The following is a 19,813-nucleotide window of genomic DNA, read 5'->3' on the forward strand; positions in this document are numbered from 1 at the left end:
CGGAAGCCACAAGGACCGTGCAGAAATCGGAGAAATCACCCTTTGAAGCCTTCTTGATTGAAGTTGAAAGGAGGCGAGCATCTTTAGATTTTAGTATAGTAGGTGAAAACGCATTGATGTTATCTGACATGTAGTCGTTGCGGCTGTACTTTATGTTCTCATCATCAGCGTACTTCATATTGAGGGCTTTGATTAGGCTACGGAGATTTTTGAGGTCTTCACAAGCTGCACATACGGTGTTCGTGATGTTGTTCTGCTTGCATTGAAATGTTTTACTGCACTGGCTAGAATATATAGCGCTTCGGTCTCCGTGACGCTTGATTTGCCATTTCGATCGAGCATCAAGAGTTACAATCAATTGTGTTTTCTGCTCGGGAGTCAACTTGGCCTCTTGAGCATCTTTTCCGAAAAGTTCCTTGCAGATTTCGTGTCGGGTGTTGCCACAATAGACAGTGAAAGATTTCGACACAAAGCTTGCAATCGAACTCGAAGCTTGTTCTCGTTTCCAGGTATCGTCGTTGAGTCCCGGACAAGACACCGTGATCATATTCTTAGCAATCACCGACCTTCCAAAAAAATTAGTTAATTGGGTAGTCTCCTTGAGGCTGAGAGTCTTATCTTTGCATGTTTCTGTTACGAAACATTGATCATCAGTCCAAAGAGACCTTATAAGTGAATAAGTGACAAATTGTCGCTTACCAGAGTCCCAGTGAGTTTTTGCTGGTCTAACACGGCCACCGTTAAGCCAGATCGGTTTGGCACCACAGTGGCACGAGAGCTCTTTACCTCCAAGGCGGTCTTCCACCTGGCATCGGGTGCAATTCTTGCCACGTGTTGATAACGGGCACAATTCAAGAAGATCTGATTGCTTCGGTTGAGGATCTTGAGGAGGTTTGTTCGGGAAAGTACCTCCGATGAACTCCAAGTCACTATCCTCGTCAGAGTTGAGCGTGTTCTTATTGACAGTTTTGATCGGTTTGTCGTGGTCAGAGGACAAAACGACGACTTTCAAGTCCTTGGTACTAGTAGTGCGTGGTTGCTTGGCTGGACAGATCGGGGGTTTGAGCGTGTTTTTATTGGCAGATTTGATCGGTTCGTCATGGTCAGAGGACAAAACGACGACTGTCGAGCCCTTGCTACTAGTAGTTTGAGGTTGCTTGGCTGGATGTATCGGGGTCTTGAGCGTTTTCTTATTGACAGTCTTGATCGGTTCGTCGTGGTCAGAGGACAAAACGACAACTTTTGAGTTGTTGGTACTAGTAGTGCATGGTTGCTTGGCTGGACGGATCGGGGTCTTTGGGGTGGTGGACACCACTTGGCGTTTCTCGCCGCTGCGTTGTTCGTCAAAATCTGAAGGAAGTACAGAGATCGAAACTCGAATCAGTTTCAAAAGTCTCCATAATAACAAGAAATAAAAAAAACTGAACACTTTATACACTTACCTGGATTCGTATCGACAGCTCCCAAATCTGATGGAAATGTTTAAAGAAGATGTTGAAAAAGGTTGAAATAGTTTGATTCTCAAATCAGTGTCAAATACGAAAACATGATCTACTTTCTATATAAATAAATAACAATAACGGCGAAACAGCTAAAGAGGCTAAAGACTTACCTTTCAGGGCAGATACAATATTGTCGAGCTTGACCTTGATAAGCTTGTCAGAATCGGCATCCCAAGAATGGTGCTTTCGAGCGTTCTGGATCCATTCGATCACCAACGGAAGTCCAACCGTACCTTTCGATAAGTTTTCTTTGATACAATCACGACCAAATACACTATCAAGGGTGGTATTAGCGACAAACCACATTCCCTCATCGTCGGGAACGGGAGATTGAGTGAAACAGCGGAAAATCATATCTGCGCGAGTTCCTTTGCGGAGACCTGGGCAGTGGTTGCACAGGTTTTCAATCTTTCGTAGAGTTTGATCAACAGATAACATCTTTTTCTTTATCTTTCACGTGCGTGTAAAGCTGTGTAAAGTAGCTGTATGTGGCTATATTGCGGCTATTTGCGGGGTATTGGTGTTCGAGGGTGTTCGAGGGTTTTTGTGAAAGGGTTTGAATTGATTGGATCTGGAGTTTCAAGATTTGTCCGAAGAGGGTGGAAGCTTGTAGATCTTGAGCATGTGGCTGCATGTGGAGACTCGAGAGGGCAATACACCGGGAACTACCGGGAAACCTAACCTGACCTAACCTGACCTAACCCTACAAACTCCCCTTCCAAGTCACCCACATGAAACCCTCGGAACTCGAAACTCCCCTTTCACATCACCCACATTTTGGTGAAATCCGGCCAAAAATCCCCTTTCTGGTCACCTACATATGACCAAAAAGGCCCCCGAAAGTCACCTTTCTCGTCACCCACATCAACCGGGGCATTCCAGGGTCCTCCGCCGCCGCCGCTGCAGCTGCTGCAGCTGCTGCTTTCTTCTCTTTGAACTTCGGATCATAATTGCTTCCATTGTATCCTGGATTGAATTTCTTCTTTTCTTTATGGAAGGAAGATCCTGAACCTGAGGCTGCTGAATTGTCTTCGTTATGAGTATCGTTCCACTTCTGGAATGGTTTCCGAAAGATTGAAAAGATAGCAGAAGAGAATGGGATTTCGAGAATATCGACTATCAGATATCTAAAGTGACAGGGTCTCACTCTCTTCTTATGTAAATTCTCATCGAATCCGAATAAACTTTAATTTAATTGAATTTGACTAAAACAAGTCGAACTCGTATGCGACAGGACCCAGGAAAGCTCCTGCTGAGGTTTCTGACGAAAAATGTCGGAATTTCGGCCAAATTTTGACCGATGTTTCTGACGAAAACTGTCGGAATCTGGCTTTTTGCCAATTATGTTTCTGACGAAAAATGTCGGAATTTCGGTCAATTTAGGGCAAATTCGCGGAAAAGACCCCCATGGCTGACTCGGTCCTACCCGGTCTAAGACAAAGATGGTTGGTCTCGGGTTAGAGCTAGAGCTACCACTTCACACGGCTTAACAACGTTCCACGTTCCACCAAATCATACTTACACAGCCACACGACATTTCACCACTTTTAACCGCATTACTACAAACTCAAACTTTCATACAATTCAAACACAATCTACATACTCAGATTCAACCACGAGTCAACATGACACTCCTCAATGATGTTATGAAAGAGGCCTTATGCCTCGTCGAATCTTCTCCAAAAATTGTGACTGCCACATACAAAGATGAAATCTATAAAAGATTTTCCAACCCTCCAGATGTAGACGAGGATGATGTGGACGAAGGTATTTGGATGACAGTCAATCGAAAACTTGACGCGTTGTTTGGTCGAGATGATGGTCACAAGCACATCTTAAAAGGTCCTGAAGGGATTTCTTTGGTGATTGACTGGGTCAATGAAGCACGCAAGCACCCTTCCTGGGATTCACCAGAAGACAAAGAAAAAAAATTGCAAAAAAAAGGTGGCTTTGATTCCGCATCAGATCGGTTGGTGAAGCTCAAATTTGAGCGCATTTGTAGCAAAGTTAAGGGTAAGTTTATCCCTGATTCTATATTTCATGATCATGTTTCACGGTCTAATCAGGTCCAATGATCCTTATTTTATCTCTATCAGAACTCGAAGGATCTCTACAAAGTGAAACTCGACCTGCTCAAGCCATACCAAACCCATCAAATGGAATCAAGCGCCGAATTGTATCTAACCCGACCCTCGATCTCAATGTTGCAATTGCTGAGGAGCCTAAGCCTCCACCAAAACGACAGCAAAAAAAAACTAGTGGATCTACTATGATTCTGATCTCATCTGACAACGAGGTTATATTTGTTGGAAGTAATCTTAAACAATCAAAAACAAAAACAAAGCCAAAGAAACAAAACACGATCAATCAATGTCCTCTTTCAAAAGCAGACCAGCCTTGCATACGTTGTAAGATTGAAGTCCATGAAAAGGGCAAGCTTCTCAAATGTCATTGTGGCTCAGCGCCAGTAACTTTGCGCAAAGGGCGAAGTGAAGCTGCACAAGTGCACTGGAAAAGTGGTAGGTTTTTTCGCTCTTTCACATCTTGAATAATTTTTAAACCAGTGCTGATTTGCTTGAAATCGTTTATCACCAGCTATGTGTCAGAATGCAACGGCTCGTTTGAAAACCAACACGCTTTTGAGCGCGTACTTTGTAAAAGACCCTGCTGTTCAACCCGTCAACAAGAACATCATCGACACGGTTTGCCTAGGTCTTACAGATGAAACCTGGGTTCGTCCTCGAGCCACTCAGACAATTGCACAATTCTTGGAGAGCACTTGTACAATCTATCGTGGTGTTGACCGGCACAGTCTTCGCAAAGAACTCTTTGGACACAATATCCGCGAGAACGATCTCACCTCATCACAAAAAGCCGAACTTCTTGCAACAATGGACGCACGTGCAACATGGGTGGTCAAGAGAAACGGTGATCGGAATGCCATCTACTCGAAATCTTGCGAAAGTACTTTCAAACGTCTCAAGAACGACCCTATTCAAACCTGCAAACCATGCCTTGATTTGAAAGAAGTCGACAGCGTAACTTCGGCTATTAACCATAAATATGCTGACCCCGACAACTTCAAGTTTACACCTACCGCCTTGCAGCGTATTGATACATACCATAGTCTTAGGCGAAAGCACTTAGAAGTTGATATTCTTTCAACTTCACTTGAATCTTCGACTGGTGGCGACTTTAGCGATTTTCTCCATAAGCTATCACTCTTGGCTAACAAGGGACTTTTCAATAACCGCGAAGCGATGAAAGGCATGATAATGGGATGTTCTATACGTGCCGAGCGCGAGGAGGCAGGAAAATCTCTCCGAGGTATGCGAATTGATGAACATCTGAATGATTGCCTCACCACTTTGGGTGCAATGAGCAAGAGTGCCCTTAAGATTGTCACCAAGAATTTCGTCGGGAAAACCTTACGATGCCAAAGAATGGATCGGGCAAAAAGTAAGAGTCAGATCGAAGACGGAATGGCTCAAGGAAATTTCGATCGTGCAGGCGCAATCCTGTCTGAGCTTGGATACTCAGGTCCTGTTACAGTAGGCTCAGATCAAACAGTCTGTGTCCAAACCCTTCGTCATCATCGTGGATTCATCGTCGGAGCCCAAGGAGGCGACATACCCTTCAATAGCCCAAATGAACTGCAAGTCTTACTTGAGAAAATCAAGGACGAGAATAGTCTATGCTCAAAAGTAAGTCTTTATAGATATTGTATGCTATCATTATTATGTCCACTAATTCATGATATCTATTTAACTACTAGATCCGAGTTTACACAATGCAAGTTCCTCTTCCGAATATACCAACTCTAGTGGTTGCTTTGTTAGCTAGTCGATCGGACGAAGGAGGCGATGAGATTGCAACACTTCATGAAACAGTTATCATGATGAGTCAAGCTGCCGGTATCAATGTATTGTCAATCGGTGCGGATGGAGCAGCAAATGAACTGGCTGCTCAGGCCAAACTGAATCAAATGGCCACTCGATTTTTGACTTATAAAAACGAAAAACATGATGTACACATCAAAGTCCCACTCTTGGGCAATCCACTCCTTCCAATCGTGACCTTACAAGACCCTAAGCATGCTAGGAAGACCGGCGCAAATCAACTTTTATCGGGATCACGCTTGATCACTTTAGGAAAATATGTTGTTTCTCTCCAGGATCTTTCTCAGGTTCTACAAACACCAAACAGCCCGCTCCTTACAAAGGATGTGTTTGACTGTGATAAACAAGACGACGGACGAGCTCTGAGGACCTTCTGCTCTGAAACTGTGGCGGTCACGCTGGCTCAACCGGACTGTTCTGGATTAACTGTATATCTTTACATCATCGGCGAACTTTGTGATGCTTGGTTAAACAAAACAATGGGCCATCGTGAACGCATCAGAGCTGTGTGGACGTCTGGTTTCTTCTTACGGTTCTGGAAAGCTCATCTTCTCAAGCGTCAAAAAGAAACGAAAGGTCTGATGAGCTTTCATCTCAATGGAATTTCTCATGCCAGCTTCAAGATCTTTTCAAGTCTTGCTGAATCATTTTTGGCGCTGATCATTTCACATCGAGAATATTATGGTGATTTCCCGTTTTGTCCATGGAAGCACGGAACAGAAGCTTGTGAACACATCTTTGGATGGATGCGTGTCATCTTTCCCAATTTTAGTGTCCTTGATGCCCGCCTCATGATGCCAAAGATCATCGCAGTTGTCAAGAGCATCATGAGTGGTAGAATGAAGATGCCACCATCGGAACACCTACATGCGGGCTACCAGATCTCTTTAAATGAAGAAAATCCCAACAACCTCGATCATCTGCGCAACTTTCCGTCTAATAAAGAGATATCAGACGATCTCGACATTGCCAAAAAACGTGCTCTTAGTTTGGCAGAATATTGTGAGATGGTTGTAAATGAGCTTGAAGATTTAGACGATGATGTAGAGGAAATTGTCCGATCAACTGTTGAGAAAGTTCAAGAAGACTCGCCGGGTTAGTAATTATAAGCAAAGATATCTCCGTATCTTCTGTTTGTTAAGCTGATAATTTTCTACAATTTGCAGATATCTCAACGAGCGCTGCCAAAGATTATCAAATAAAATATGGCTTCGACATGGGGGAATTTCCCGAGGATGAGGCTTTTGAAACCGCAGCTATATTAACAAAAGAGCAGAATGCTCTCAATCTCATGCTCGATAAAGTACCCGAAACTCTTGAGGGCGACGTAGTTCAGAATGCTGCGATGTCAATATCAAACCTTCTCAACTCTAGCGGTATGTTCTACCTTAGCCAGCAATAAACTGATTAACTGACTTGTCTCTTACAAACCAGACGAGCCTCACAAGACCATAGACTTGACAGTGGGTGAAGAATCGTTGAGCCTGATTGATGGTGACAAACTTCACCACAAGAACATCATGAAGCTACGACGAAGTCATGATAGTCAGGTTTCCAAGAATAAAGGTAATGATCGTATGCTGACCAACCGTGATGACCTTGTCCATGAGCTCAACTCAACTACCAACGATGGTGGCATGAAACCGAGTGTTTGCTCGAAAGCCATAGCAGTCTTTATGAAGACTTTTTCTGGAACTCCAGCTGGTGCCGCACGTCGGCACCGGTGGAATATGCATGTAAAGATAAATCTGGCGGGGATTATCACCAACACCACAACAGATCGAGCTTTGGACCTGCAGCAGTTATTCGATGCTGGATCGATTGGGGTTGAGAATCCAATTGAGCCCGGTAAACTCCTCATATTTATCAAAAACAATGTATGTATTTCATTTTGTTTGAAGACATCTAGGAAACAATTACTGACATCTTGTGGGATCAGACATTGCATCTTGCACGCACGATAGTTGTCTATGAGCATGTGGCCGGAAAACATGCCTTTGTCACGAGTGCCACATCAAGAAAAAAGATATCACATGTTGGTGTGCAAGTATTATATTACGAGCCAGGGCTTCCGGTGGCACTAGCTACTGAAAGGAATGCTCCAGATTCCTGGACCTATGCCCTCTTGGATGCCCCAGATATTGTCTACGTCTTCAAGCCCTCCAATGGATCAAACTTTGCGTTAATTCAGGAAGGATGTTACTCATTGCCAAGAATTATAATGGGAATGTTACAAAAAATTGATATTGACAAGCTGATTCAAAGGTACAACGAAGAAAGAAAGAAAAAAAAGTCGACTGTTCATGAAGATAATGAATAGGAATCTTTTGCTTTTTGTTTTTCCTCTCTCTCTACTACTTTACGCTCTTTATGAAATCACATTCATTACAGTCATTAGATTAACCTTTGCAAAATAAAACTATCTCCATGCTTATTAAAGCATATCCCTGCTGCTTTGTGCTTCTGAGAGCCAGCCAATGCGGTTGGTAGTACCCCAGCCCCGTGCCTGAGCACCACGGGGCCGTATCCGGCCCCGAAACCTCTGCTTCGGGCTGTTTGGGAGGTTTCTGATGTAAAATGTCGGAATCAGGGATTTTTTTGAAATTTCACCGGCGTTGCGAGCCAAAATGTCGGAATTTACATCAGAAACCTCAATAAGAGCTTTCCTGGGTCCTAAACAATCTTACCTCTCATCCTAGAGACTCCAAAACATTCTTCTGCCAACATTCTATTGTAGTCCGAGAAATCAGGTGGAGCTACCATACCATTAATTTCTACTCTATTTACTAGAACATTTTCTCTAACTCTCATATCATATTTCAAAGCTGTTAACCAACCCATCTCGCTCATCACTCTTTCTACATTGGTCTTGTGAGCTACCGTCCACTCGGTGAATTTAGGAAATTTTGACACTGCTGTGATGAAAGCGTTATAGTATATACTCCATTCACCATAGTCTAAGAGCCATTCGTCAGCGTATGGTAAACCGGTGTAAGAGGAGTCTGATTTTTCTCCGTCACTTGACTTCGATTTCTTCTTAACATGACACGTCATCGCCTTATTTTGCCAGTCCTTATCGAAGATAGTTAGAGGAATAGGATACCTTAACTCATCTATATTCTTGTCGAAATATGGTGTGTAGCTTCTTTTGGTATGGCTGGTCGTTTTCCCTGGGAAAAACCACATTCCATTCTCAAAAACGGCTCCTTCCGGTATCTTCTTGTTTTCGTCTGACAAGACTGGATTCGCAGATGTAGCTCGTTTGGTTGAAGGGCGATTCATCGTTAAAGTTCCTAAAGTTTCATATACTTTAAGATACTTTGCTGCTTTCTTTCCTTCTCCCTTTACAGATAAGACCATAGCTTTCGCAAATACTGCGTCTTTATTCGTTAGGTCGATTCCTTCTTCGAAATCTTCTTCCTCGTCGGAATTTACTGAAATAGTTATTCCTATCGATCACACTATGTTAGATCATAATCGAGTTCACTAGTACAATCGTTTCTCACCATGGTTTGCAGAAGGTTTACTTCCTAGAATCGACAAGTAATCAGGGTTTACTAAAGCTTTCCCTTGATTTTTGGATCCTTGGATATCTTGGTTCTTATTCGTTTCATTTTCCTTCGATTCTTTTGAATCGATTATCATTAACATTTGTTTCAATAAATATTGCAATATTTAAACTGGATAACTGCTTACTTAGACTTTGTTCGTTCTCTTGATCCTTCTTAGACGATTTGCTAGGATCTTCTAATCTTTCTAAAGATTCCTTTTGTCTATTTAATCCGAGGTCATCTCTTTGACCTCCTTGGATAGGATTCGCAGTCGAACTCTTGGTTTGGACCGAGTTTGATTGATTCGATTTGTTCAACTCTAAACCAGGGTCAATGGGACTACCCTCTTGGTTTAATTGAGTTCTATTAGTACCTAGATTCTTAGAAGGATCTACTTGGTTGGTTTTTGAAACATGGCCAGGATCAGCTTGATCACCTTGGCTAGACTCGATCGATTTCGATGTGTCGTCGTTTGTTGAAGTTTGTTCATTCGAAGGATTCGCTCCTGCTGGTGGCTGAGTTAACAAGTTTACGATTGCGCCACTCTCCGTTTCCTTGTTGTTTCCTCTTCTTCTATTCGGCTTGTCGGACATTGTTATGTGTTATAAGATAGAAACAGAAAAATACGAGAGCGGAAACTCGAGAAGGCAGGGATTCGGTAAATGGAGAACCTTCGACGGAATCCAAAGAGGAAACGAAACATCAAGTGAGGGAAGAGAGATTGATCCTAATCTCTGGGGTCTCCTTGATATCTCGTCAGGCGTCCAGGCCACAGCTGAGTGAGACTTCGTGTGTCACGAGTGCTCATCATTCAGGCACCGGCTACTATTGGCTTAGGTAATCTCTCTGTTACTAAAGCCTTCGTGCGTAGACGCTCTGAGAAGCTGAGGCCTGGTTCTCGAGAAGTAGCTGCCCAAGTGCGGGCATGGACAGGAGTAACCTCCCTCGTGCCTTGTACGGGTACTAGTTATTACAGGATACAAAGTAGAATCCAGGCACGCACCCGGCTTCGTGCCCAGATTTTTTTTGCAGTAAATTTGAATTCTGGGCCCGGACTTTTGCCCAGAAAATCAAAATTTACTGCCAAAATAATTCTGGGCACAAGGCCGGGCATGTGCCCAGATTCTACATTGTATTCCACAAATGTCTTATCCTTTGTTGTGTTACAACATTTTTCTTAGCTTCTTTTGAAGCCTTGTACATATGTTAATATGTTTTATATAGTTTTAACAATCCACATGTAACTTACATGCTGAGCCTGAAAAATCCCAAAAAATTGTTCAACAAAGGAGAAGTTTTCCTCGACTTTTCACTTTTTCTTTAGATTTTTCTTGTCACTTTTGGAGGCTAAATCTAGTGATGAAGTTCCCACTGGGGGTGCAGAAGAAAAACACACCAAATGTTGCACCTCACGCCTAAAAAACTCAAAAATTAGGTTGGTGCACCTAACTTCGGTATGGATATCCAAACCTAACAAACATGGCAGGGGAGGCTTTGTTAGGTTTCATTCTACCATCAGATACAAACTTAACTAAGTCCCAGTCTGGACCTAACCACCAACTCCAGAGAGGGACTTACACCTAAAGTCAATTTTTTGGCGTGAGATCTGTCGGGGCTTTGCACCAAAAAATGGTGGCCTTATAAAACTTTTTTTTGTCATTTTAGCTTGCCTTCACATTCATTACAAAAAATATGCGCCTTGAATCTGTCTACATCCTCTAACTCTGGGCTTATTGATATGTTGAGCGGCTCCAAAGATATCTAGAGAAGTTGGTATTTTAATGTCAGACCAAATTTCAAACTTCAGACACGGAGCAGTCCAAATTACTGTAAATTTCACCTTTGGGCCCTAAACAAACTTTATATTTATCTACACAACCAATCAAGATAACAAGAAAAAATGAGTACGAGGTTGTAGAGGGAGTCCAGGTGCACAATCTTCATAATAAATGTGGAGGAAAGTTGAAATTACAAAAAAAAGTTTTATAAGGCGGCCAGTTTTTGGTGCAAAGCCCCGACAGATCTCACGCCAAAAAATTGACTTTAGGCGTAAGTCCCTCTCTGGAGTTGGTGGTTAGGTCCAGACTGGGACTTAGTTAAGTTTGCATCAGATATCACTCCCAGCAAAAGGTATATTTCCCAAGGAAAAAACAATTACATTTAATGCATTTTTTAATCAAGAATGCTCATTTAATGCTGAATAATGCTGATTTAATGCTGAATAATGCTGATTTCATGCTGAATAATGCTGATTTCATGCTGAATAATGCTGATTTATTGCTGATTAAATGCTGATTAAATGCATTTTCAATCATTTTTTGCTCTAAATGTATTCATTTTTTACTGGGGAAAATTACTTTATGCTGGTAGTGTATGCCCCCAGGTTCGAGGGAAATTTTGAATTCATGTATGTACGGATCCATATTCAACAGCCATTTCATCTTTTTATCCGGTCAACAATAAGGGTACTCAAAGTAAGTATGTACGTGTACATACTTTTTGCTATATACTTTTTTTGGCGGGGAAGGCGAGGCCAAAAGTATATTTTTTTTCTTTGTCCCCGCCAAAAAAAGTATGTAGCGAAAAGTATGTAGCGCTACATACTTTGCTTTGAGTACCCTTAATATGCCAAAAGTTCAGAAGACACACAATAAACATTCTCCCAAACAGAATGGTAAAGACTCGTCTACCAAATGGATTCTATTGTCTTCAGACTGCTCTGCTTGCTGGACCAGATTTCTCATGGCCAAACAGCAATCAGTTGGACAACGGGCAGCAAATTTGGGGCTTATTATCACTCTGCCTCTGTAAATTAAGATGAAGTCGCGTTGAGCTTCTGTTCTATTGCCAGTACAGATTTCGAGGACCCAGAGGGATTTGAATTGTTACGGACTTATGTACTTAGAGCCAAAATCAACGTAGATCATCATTGAGGTACTTTACTATTCTTTCGCTTCTGACATGTCTTCACTGTTTTATATTGTGGGCGCGCATTTGTCACAGAGGTTCCGTGGTGAAGGCTTGGGTAGATAGCTCATCATCAGACCAAACACACTTCCTTTGATCTTAAATTTATATAATAATTGTGTAAAAAGACAAGCTGCGAGAAATGATGAATTGCAAAAAAGGACAACATACAAAAAAGTTTTAATTGATAAATCAATAGCTTCAAGGAATGAAACTTAGCAGGTTCAAAAAACAATAAGCAAAAAAATGTAAGGAAATGATTAGAATGAACAATGACCCATGGAGTGACAGCGAGAGAGAGAGAGAGAGAGATAGAAGCGGCGATAAAACAAAAGGGTTAGAATTGTGATTTTTGATGGGAGTTTATGATGTGGGTTTGATCAGTAATCTGTTCTCCTCCTCTTCTCACGACCATCATCCATCCCGCCCATCCCATTTTGAGCTCCTGCACCATGAGAGCCAGCGCCATTCATGAAGCGGGGATTGAAGTGACCTCCGTTTGCATTACCTCCTCCTACTACCCCCGCACCAGGCGCCATCGGTCTAGGACCTGGACCGCCCATCGGCATCATCATAGGCATCATACCATTCATACCGCCCATACCGCCCATGCCCATCATACCCATACCACCTGGCATCATACCCATCATTCCACCTGGCATCGGACCCATTCCCATGTTATTCATTCCGCCCATCATTCCTCCCATTCCTCCCATGTTACCCATTCCTCCCATTCCATTCATTCCATTCATCACACCACCCATGCCATTCATTCCATTGGCACCGCCTGAATTGACCATTGGCCCATTGTGAGCCATCACACCGCGACCCATCCCAGGATTACTAACAGCTGTCGGTGGTCCACCGGAGATACCACCTCGACCCATTCCCATGTTCATACCCATTCCCATCGCACTTCCATTCCTTCTGGTATCTTCGCCTCGCCCTCGTCCCATACCACCCACCACATTGTTATAACCACCTCGGCCTCGCACTTCACGATCATCTGTGTTTCGAACGTTTCCGAGACCATGTTTGTCCGCATTGCGAAAGGGCATCCCATTCATGGGAGGGCTGAGATTGCATTGCGACTTTCGATCATGAATTTCGCTTTGTAAAGTAGTGCGGAGCAAAAGATGGGTAAATCAGAGAATAAGTAATCCCACAGATGATTAAGTGAAGATGGGAAAAGCGAGAACCTACTTTACATCAAGCCATCTTTTGACTTTATCAGCATCAGCTTGAGATGCAAATTCCATATAAGCGATCCTATGTGAAAAGGAAGAACGATATGTAAGTAAAGTAGGTTTAAGTGATTAAGGTTCAATTGAAACCTCGGCACACCCTTTAGATTTTCCGTTCACTTTGTGTTCAGAAAAGGTGATATCTCGATGAGCGATTCTTACGCCTAATTCCTCCGCCATCTTTCGCAAGTCTTCGTCACTTGTGTACTGGATGTTTGTGGGGGTAGTTATAAGATGTAAAAGTAGAAGCTCGATAACTTATCAGCAATTCTGAAGACTCGTCTCGTAACGCAATCAATCCAAGACTAACCCATTGTAGCTCCGCTACGTATAGACCACAGAGGCCACGTTCAGTCTTAGCATTATTCATCACCACATCTCCTGACAAAGGTGTCAGGGGTGGTACTGAGTTGTTTTGAGTCTGTGTGCCAGAAGCGTTGGTTGCAGACTTAGGGTTGGAAGCCATCGGATTGGCAGGCAACGATGCCGAGGCAGGAGCTAAAGGCAACCCATGCTTTGGAGAGAAATCAGGCATGTCAATGCAGGTTTGGTGAGGATAGTGATCACATGGGAAGCCTTCACTTCGATCGATCATTATCAAGGAAAAGCTGAGAGAACGTACTTCACTATTTTGGGAAGTCTTTAACGGCTTGAGATCCGGCTTATTGTCTGATGCAGATGAATCAGACGGTTTAGATGTCTGTTGATTGGAACCAGGACCAGTTAAGACCTTAGCAGAGCTCATAGTCACATCGAGAGGCTCTTCCTTAACGCCGTGAGTTGAAATGGTGGGACTAGTCGGATCACGTACACTACCTCCATCCTCAGGAAGGAGGTCAGCATATAAGTTTTCCTACGATTGTTGTTGGTTAGGGTGAACAACGTATGATAATGTGAGAGTTATTGAGGATTATGGTGGTTGAGTTAATAAAGCAAACAAGTCAGGAAACAAAAACAAGGTGAGTAATAATGTACACAGATGTCTTCATACGAGTCTTCAAACCGAGCGATCGAATCAACATTCGTCTCAAGAATGAGGATATCAAAGGAAAAGAAACAAAGAGAAAGTTATAAGTACTTCGGGTGCATCATCTGTAGGGCCATAGATATCGTCGAAATCGGCCTGTTCTTGTTTCATTGTGAGTGGTTGTAGTATTGGTCTTCTTCAAAAAAACAGGGTGTAGGACAAGTCTCCTTTTCTTGAGAAGTTGAATTTCAATTTACAACGAGCGCTCCCCTGAGTCAATCTCAAAACAGCTGTTCTGTGGGGAAGTAAGACGATTTGACCAAGTATTGATTCGAATTACGAAGGACATGAGGAAGAGAAAAACATTGGTAAGGAACTCAGTTTCACGGTTTCAACGGTATACAATCAAGACGTGGAAGAAAGATAGACAGAATAGATTTGGGAAACATCAAGATATTTGGATGTGTTGATGGGACAGATCCCTCAACTTGACCAGATAGAAGAGCAGACCATACATGAGCAGGCTCTGTGTAAGTCGAAGTAAAAGTGGCGTTTACATGAGTGCAACATCGGCTGAAAGGTCAACGATGGACTTGATTATCTAAGACAATAAGATCAGAGTGAACGATGAGGTGAAAACTGTCAACCATTGACATCAAACAGTACATAAAGAGTGTCGTTGATCGGGTGAGGAACTGAATCGATGTGTGTCTGCGAACCTTGAAGAGCTTCGACTGATAAGATGAATCAGTAGGAGACGATACCAAGACTGGGGAACAAGTCGATGGAAGAGGTAATCAAGCTTTTTGGAGACAAACTAGAGGACGCAATGAAATATATAGCAAACGGGAATCGAAGGAGACAAGGAGAGTGCCACTGCCAGGCAGATCGAGATCGAGTAAAGAAAAAAGTAAAGAGAAAAGATCAAATCAAGAGAAAAAGAATAAACCGACTGAGTTGAAGTTAAGTTAAGAACACAAGTTGTCCAAACGTAGATTTATAAGGCGCAAAGGAAGACAAGCTGATTTTGATAAGGTGGAATTGAGAAGAAGTTGGACAAAGATAATTGTTGTAATCCTAGAGAATTGAGAGAATGCAGTAAAAGTTAGAGTGGTAGTTGAGGGTAATCGAGTAAGTTTGGATGAGTTTTGCTGGATATCCTCTTATGCTGTGATCTTGAGAGTTGATGGTGGTAAAGAGTTTCAAGAGTCCAGACGACGCCTCATCAGTTTTACATGCTATCGCTTATTGACTCGTCGGGCGTGAGAAGATGAGCCGGTCCCCCAACACCGAGCCCGTCTCACGTTGTACGTGCTGTATTGTGTCTTGATCGGGTGAAAAGCACCACCGGTGACATTTCACACCCCAACCTCTCCCAAACCTTTCCCTCTTTTGAGATCCGAGCCGCATATTTACTCATGTTTTTTGATCAAAGTGCTGAGCCGTATGGATCAGAAGCATTGCGAGGAAAGATTTTCTCGACCTCTTTGACTTTTAAGTGAATTTAAGCGGACACTGTCCAAGATTTTCTCTGAGAGTCTTCATTGCAAAGATATGGCTCAGCAGGCAAATGCAAGGTTGAAGGATTTTTTAACCTTCGCTGATTCTCAATTCCCTTAGAGGTCAAAGCCGGAACTAATACCAAAGTCCAATCCCCAGTCAGCCTCCAAAACCATCTATCAACCTAGGAGACACGCCAAAAATTATGAGGATGAACAAGAGAAGCTTTTATATCGACCTAAGAACACAAGCTTAGGAAAACGTCCAAGAGACATAGGGCAAAGACATTCACAAGAGAAAAGAGAAAAGGGGCAAGGAGCAGGATCGGTTTACGATGGAAATACTAAACACACCCTCATGGTAATGTAAAGCCTGATTATTATATTTGTGTTCTTGGATACCAACTAATTAAAAGTAGCTCCAACCAAAAAATGCTTTGTGAGATTGTTCATCAAACTTACCTACGTACTTCTGGTTCCCTAGAGCGTACTGCAAGATCGGATACGCTTTGGCGTTCTTGAGCTCTTTCAATCAGCTCCCTTGTTTCTTTCAGCTCATCCCACAATCGTTCCATTCCTAGTGGCATCTTTGCAGCAGTTTCTATCCTAGTCAACTTGGAATCAATAACTCCTAAAAAATTGGGAGGTAGATCTTCCAATGTGAGAAATCCTCTGAGAATTCGGAAAAGTGAAATTTGCACAATTGAACTCCAGTCAAGTTTGATTTTATCCAACATCTCCGTCATCATTGCTTCCCAGTTGCCCTTTTCTGATAAAAGTATCTCATTTGTTTCCTGCACCAGATCAGAATAGTATGTGGGAGGATGATCATCTTCTGGCTTGCCCTCAGAACCTGTCAGGTAAAATAGTCTGGATCAGGCTGTTCCCTTTCATGTACCATGATCGACCTGGGAACTTTGTGGATTACTTACATTTTTTCCAAAATAACTCAATTGCATTGGATTGTAGTTTTGTCAATGGGGTCTTCCTGGGATACGTGCACGCAGAGAAAACTTTCCATGTCCCTTCATATGCTCCAATTTGGGAGTCAGTCTTCTCACTAGCCTCTTGTGTTGTTTTCATTGCCTTCCACCATTGTTCAAAGCCAGAGTCGTTCGCTATCTGTTGCATTTTTTTCTTATGAAGATTAATGACTTCTGACACCTTGGGTGGTAACTCTTTCAACAACAGAAATGCTCTTAAAATTTGGGAACGTGAAACTTTTTCTGAGCTTGAAATCGTCTCAATTTTGCCTTCATCTATCATGCTCTTCATCATCTCTTCCCAGTGGACCTTGTCCGATAAAAGTATCTCATTTGTGTCTTTTACCAGACGCAAAAAATATAATGGATAGTGATCGGATATTTTGTTTTGTTGAGAGACTGGCAGGTAAGATTGATTGAGATCAGATTGTGTATCATCTTTTTTGTGGGAAACTTTTGAATTACTCACAGTTTTTCCAAAAGCAAACAAGCTGGTTGGATTGAGATGTTGTTAAGTTGATTCTGCTGTGATATGTACAGGCAGAGAGCAATTGCGATACATTTCCAGCTAATCCAAATTGGGTCCAACATTTTTTACTGATTTTCATTGTGGCTTGTAGCTCCTTCCCCCATATGACACTGACTGCTGAACTGTCTCCTATCCCTTTCATTTCCAACAACTGGAGATGGATAACTAGAAACACTTTGAGTGGTAAGCCATTCATGACAAGAAATTCCCTTAGAATTTGAAAAAGCATGATCTGTTCAGCAGAATCTCTTGAATCATCCTCAAGTTTGATTGTATCTAACATCTTCTTCATATTCTCTTCCCATGTGCTCTTTTTTGATAAAAGTATCTCATTTGTTGCTTGTACCAGATGAGAGTTATATGATGGATAATGTTCTTCTCCTGTTTGGTGTGCAGAACCTGGCAAGTAAGATTAGTTGGGATCAAATTCTCATATTCCATCCATCATGTTTTCTATGATGCTATTTTGAATGACTCACTGGAAATTTCCTCCAAAGGATTGCTTGAAGTTTGGTCAATTTGAGCTTTCCATGAGTCCTCTAGCATCCCTTCCTGGCTTCCCCTTCCTGATGGATGTACCCCACTAATCCCTGTTAGCCCATGTGCAATGTACAATATATGATCATCATATATCTTGTTGTTTTCAGAACCTGGCAGTTAGAATAATGCTGGATAAGACATGCCTATTTAATTCATTGTGTTACTTGAACCTGTTGAATTACTCACATTTTCGCCAAAACTTTTTAATTTTGTTTAATTGTGTTTTTTTCAACTTAGCTCTGCCAGTATATGTGCATGCACAGAACTCTTTCCATCTATTTGCAGCTTCTACCCCACCCAGTTTTTCTAATTTGGAAAGAATTCAATGTCATAGATTTCACAACCTCTGTCAATAGATTATTCATTGAGATGTGATGACTCACCTGCTTTTGGGTAGTTTGTGATCCCTGAAACAAAATCCCTGAAGGACTTGCTCCTCATAAAATGTACTACGGTAGCACAGAGACCTGCTTGTAATATTGGATGTATCAGGAATATGTACCAGAAGCACTTCTTCATTTTCCTATCAAGAGTTGAATTCCAAGTCTAGTTGATGAATGAGATAGTGTATATAAGTTTTGGGAGGAGTCTGCACTTGAGTTTGCCACAGATAGAAAACAATGTAGAAAAGTGGGGGAAAAGGAATAATTATAAAATCATTGAATAAGAGTCCTCTACACATTGTTCAACTTGTTGCATACATAATACTCTACCAGTTTTGTAACTTGATCTAGGTGGTAATACACCTTATCAGGGATCTGTTGCACTAAAAATGTACTTGCTGCCATGTTATGATAATTTTAAATCTTGTATGATACAAATCTGATCAATAGTTTTGATCTTTGAGGGAGGTCTCTCAGATCTGCACCTGTACACTTAAGTATGTACCCTATACCATAGGGTCATACAGACGTCTGTATGACCCAATGGCATTCGAGTCTGACTGCCAAGATGAATCAACATCTTAAGAAGCATCTTGAAGGGTTCCAAATTTGGCTAAGTCACCTTTTTCCTTAGGGAAACCAAGACCAGCCCCGAATCCCCACAAGATACAGCCCACCATGTTAGCAAAAGTCTACCACCCTTCGACTTTTCCCCACCACCTCAACAAATACCCACCACCCCCTAACTAAGTTCAACCACACCTTGAATCTTTGTCTACCCACTCAGCTAAATCCAACCACCCGTCAAATTTACATTCACCCTTCCAACATAACTACACCACCCGTATGGTGACCCTACTTTCAAACCTCACCACCCCCCTCCGACATTACCCATCTATCTACACAAACACCACCGTATCAATATTCACCCACCACCCTTTCTTACATAATTACCAACATGAACCACCCCAGTCCCAACATTACACCGTACCCTAACCACACACCCCTCAACCAAGCAACTCACCTACAATCATCAATCCTTTTTCACAAATCATTCAAAAGAAATCAACCTTGACAGTCATCTACCCCTCTTGATAACCATTCTCACCCCCCCATGTCGTCTACCACCTCAGCATCCAACAATTGTCCTAGCCTTCAACCACCCCCCCACGACCTTGTCACCGCCTCGCTCGCCGAAATGCAGACCCAGCTCCAAGCACACGCAGCTGCCAATGGATACAAAATCGCCACACGATCATCAGAAGGCACCAGCATACGTTACAAGTGCCATCGATCAGGTCATAAACCCGGGCCCAATTCAAGATCCCTCAAAACAAATTGTCCTTTCGCCTTCAAGGTTTTGCAGATCGTCCCTTCTTCAGTACCCGATTACCTTCAAGCATTAGCACTCAATGGAAACGAATCGAAATTACCTCCAATCGGCAGCTGGACCATTCACATCCAGAATCCAAATCACAATCACGAACCGATTGGTTTCAAGGTAACATACTTGTATGATCTTACCCAGTCAAGTCAAACTGACACTCATCTCTCAACGCTATGAACTTTGCAGCCACATCATGCAGAGTCACATGACATGTCTTTGTCTTTGGCAGTGATCAATCAACGCTCGACCATGGCAAGTCAGTTCCGTTAGTAGTAATCTCACATTGGCCTGTTGGTTTATGAAGTATCATTCAGGTATAAGATAGGCTTTCACGACTTCCGCACCAACTTCGGGCACAGGCC

General features: G+C 42.4%; 5 protein-coding genes across 5 annotated transcripts; 1 reads left to right on the forward strand and 4 right to left on the reverse strand.

Moving 5' to 3' along the window:
• Positions 1-633: 633 nt before the first annotated feature.
• MELLADRAFT_104123 (uncharacterized protein) lies at positions 634-1,940 on the reverse strand (the record flags this gene model as incomplete). Its single annotated transcript, XM_007407242.1, has 4 exons — positions 634-665; positions 700-1,350; positions 1,443-1,469; positions 1,613-1,940. The coding sequence occupies 4 exons, from the start codon at positions 1,938-1,940 to the stop codon at positions 634-636; spliced, it is 1,038 nt and encodes a 345-aa protein (XP_007407304.1).
• Positions 1,941-3,127: 1,187 nt separating this feature from the next.
• MELLADRAFT_95894 (uncharacterized protein) lies at positions 3,128-7,232 on the forward strand (the record flags this gene model as incomplete). The annotated part of the gene is made up of 13 exons (XM_007407094.1): positions 3,128-3,515; positions 3,599-4,021; positions 4,098-4,430; positions 4,643-4,651; positions 4,761-4,829; positions 4,885-4,961; positions 5,030-5,206; positions 5,278-5,829; positions 5,906-5,977; positions 6,025-6,496; positions 6,568-6,777; positions 6,836-6,967; positions 7,012-7,232. 13 exons carry the CDS (start codon positions 3,128-3,130, stop codon positions 7,230-7,232), a joined length of 3,135 nt encoding a protein of 1,044 aa, XP_007407156.1.
• Positions 7,233-8,213: 981 nt separating this feature from the next.
• On the reverse strand, positions 8,214-9,545 carry MELLADRAFT_104124 (uncharacterized protein; the record flags this gene model as incomplete). The annotated part of the gene is made up of 4 exons (XM_007407241.1): positions 8,214-8,287; positions 8,344-8,835; positions 8,908-9,027; positions 9,098-9,545. 4 exons carry the CDS (start codon positions 9,543-9,545, stop codon positions 8,214-8,216), a joined length of 1,134 nt encoding a protein of 377 aa, XP_007407303.1.
• Positions 9,546-12,014: 2,469 nt separating this feature from the next.
• MELLADRAFT_115746 (uncharacterized protein) lies at positions 12,015-15,319 on the reverse strand (the record flags this gene model as incomplete). Its single annotated transcript, XM_007407240.1, has 7 exons — positions 12,015-13,029; positions 13,123-13,188; positions 13,264-13,370; positions 13,474-13,677; positions 13,786-14,016; positions 14,242-14,425; positions 14,850-15,319. 6 exons carry the CDS (start codon positions 14,299-14,301, stop codon positions 12,300-12,302), a joined length of 1,398 nt encoding a protein of 465 aa, XP_007407302.1.
• Positions 15,320-15,634: 315 nt separating this feature from the next.
• Positions 15,635-18,469, reverse strand: MELLADRAFT_104126 (uncharacterized protein; the record flags this gene model as incomplete). Its single annotated transcript, XM_007407239.1, has 7 exons — positions 15,635-15,765; positions 15,984-16,034; positions 16,096-16,482; positions 16,691-16,951; positions 17,621-17,731; positions 18,135-18,204; positions 18,383-18,469. 7 exons carry the CDS (start codon positions 18,467-18,469, stop codon positions 15,635-15,637), a joined length of 1,098 nt encoding a protein of 365 aa, XP_007407301.1.
• Positions 18,470-19,813: the final 1,344 nt, after the last annotated feature.

The sequence above is a fragment of the Melampsora larici-populina genome (assembly GCF_000204055.1).
Source record: "Melampsora larici-populina 98AG31 unplaced genomic scaffold MELLAscaffold_8, whole genome shotgun sequence".
Lineage (NCBI taxonomy): Eukaryota > Fungi > Basidiomycota > Pucciniomycetes > Pucciniales > Melampsoraceae > Melampsora > Melampsora laricis-populina.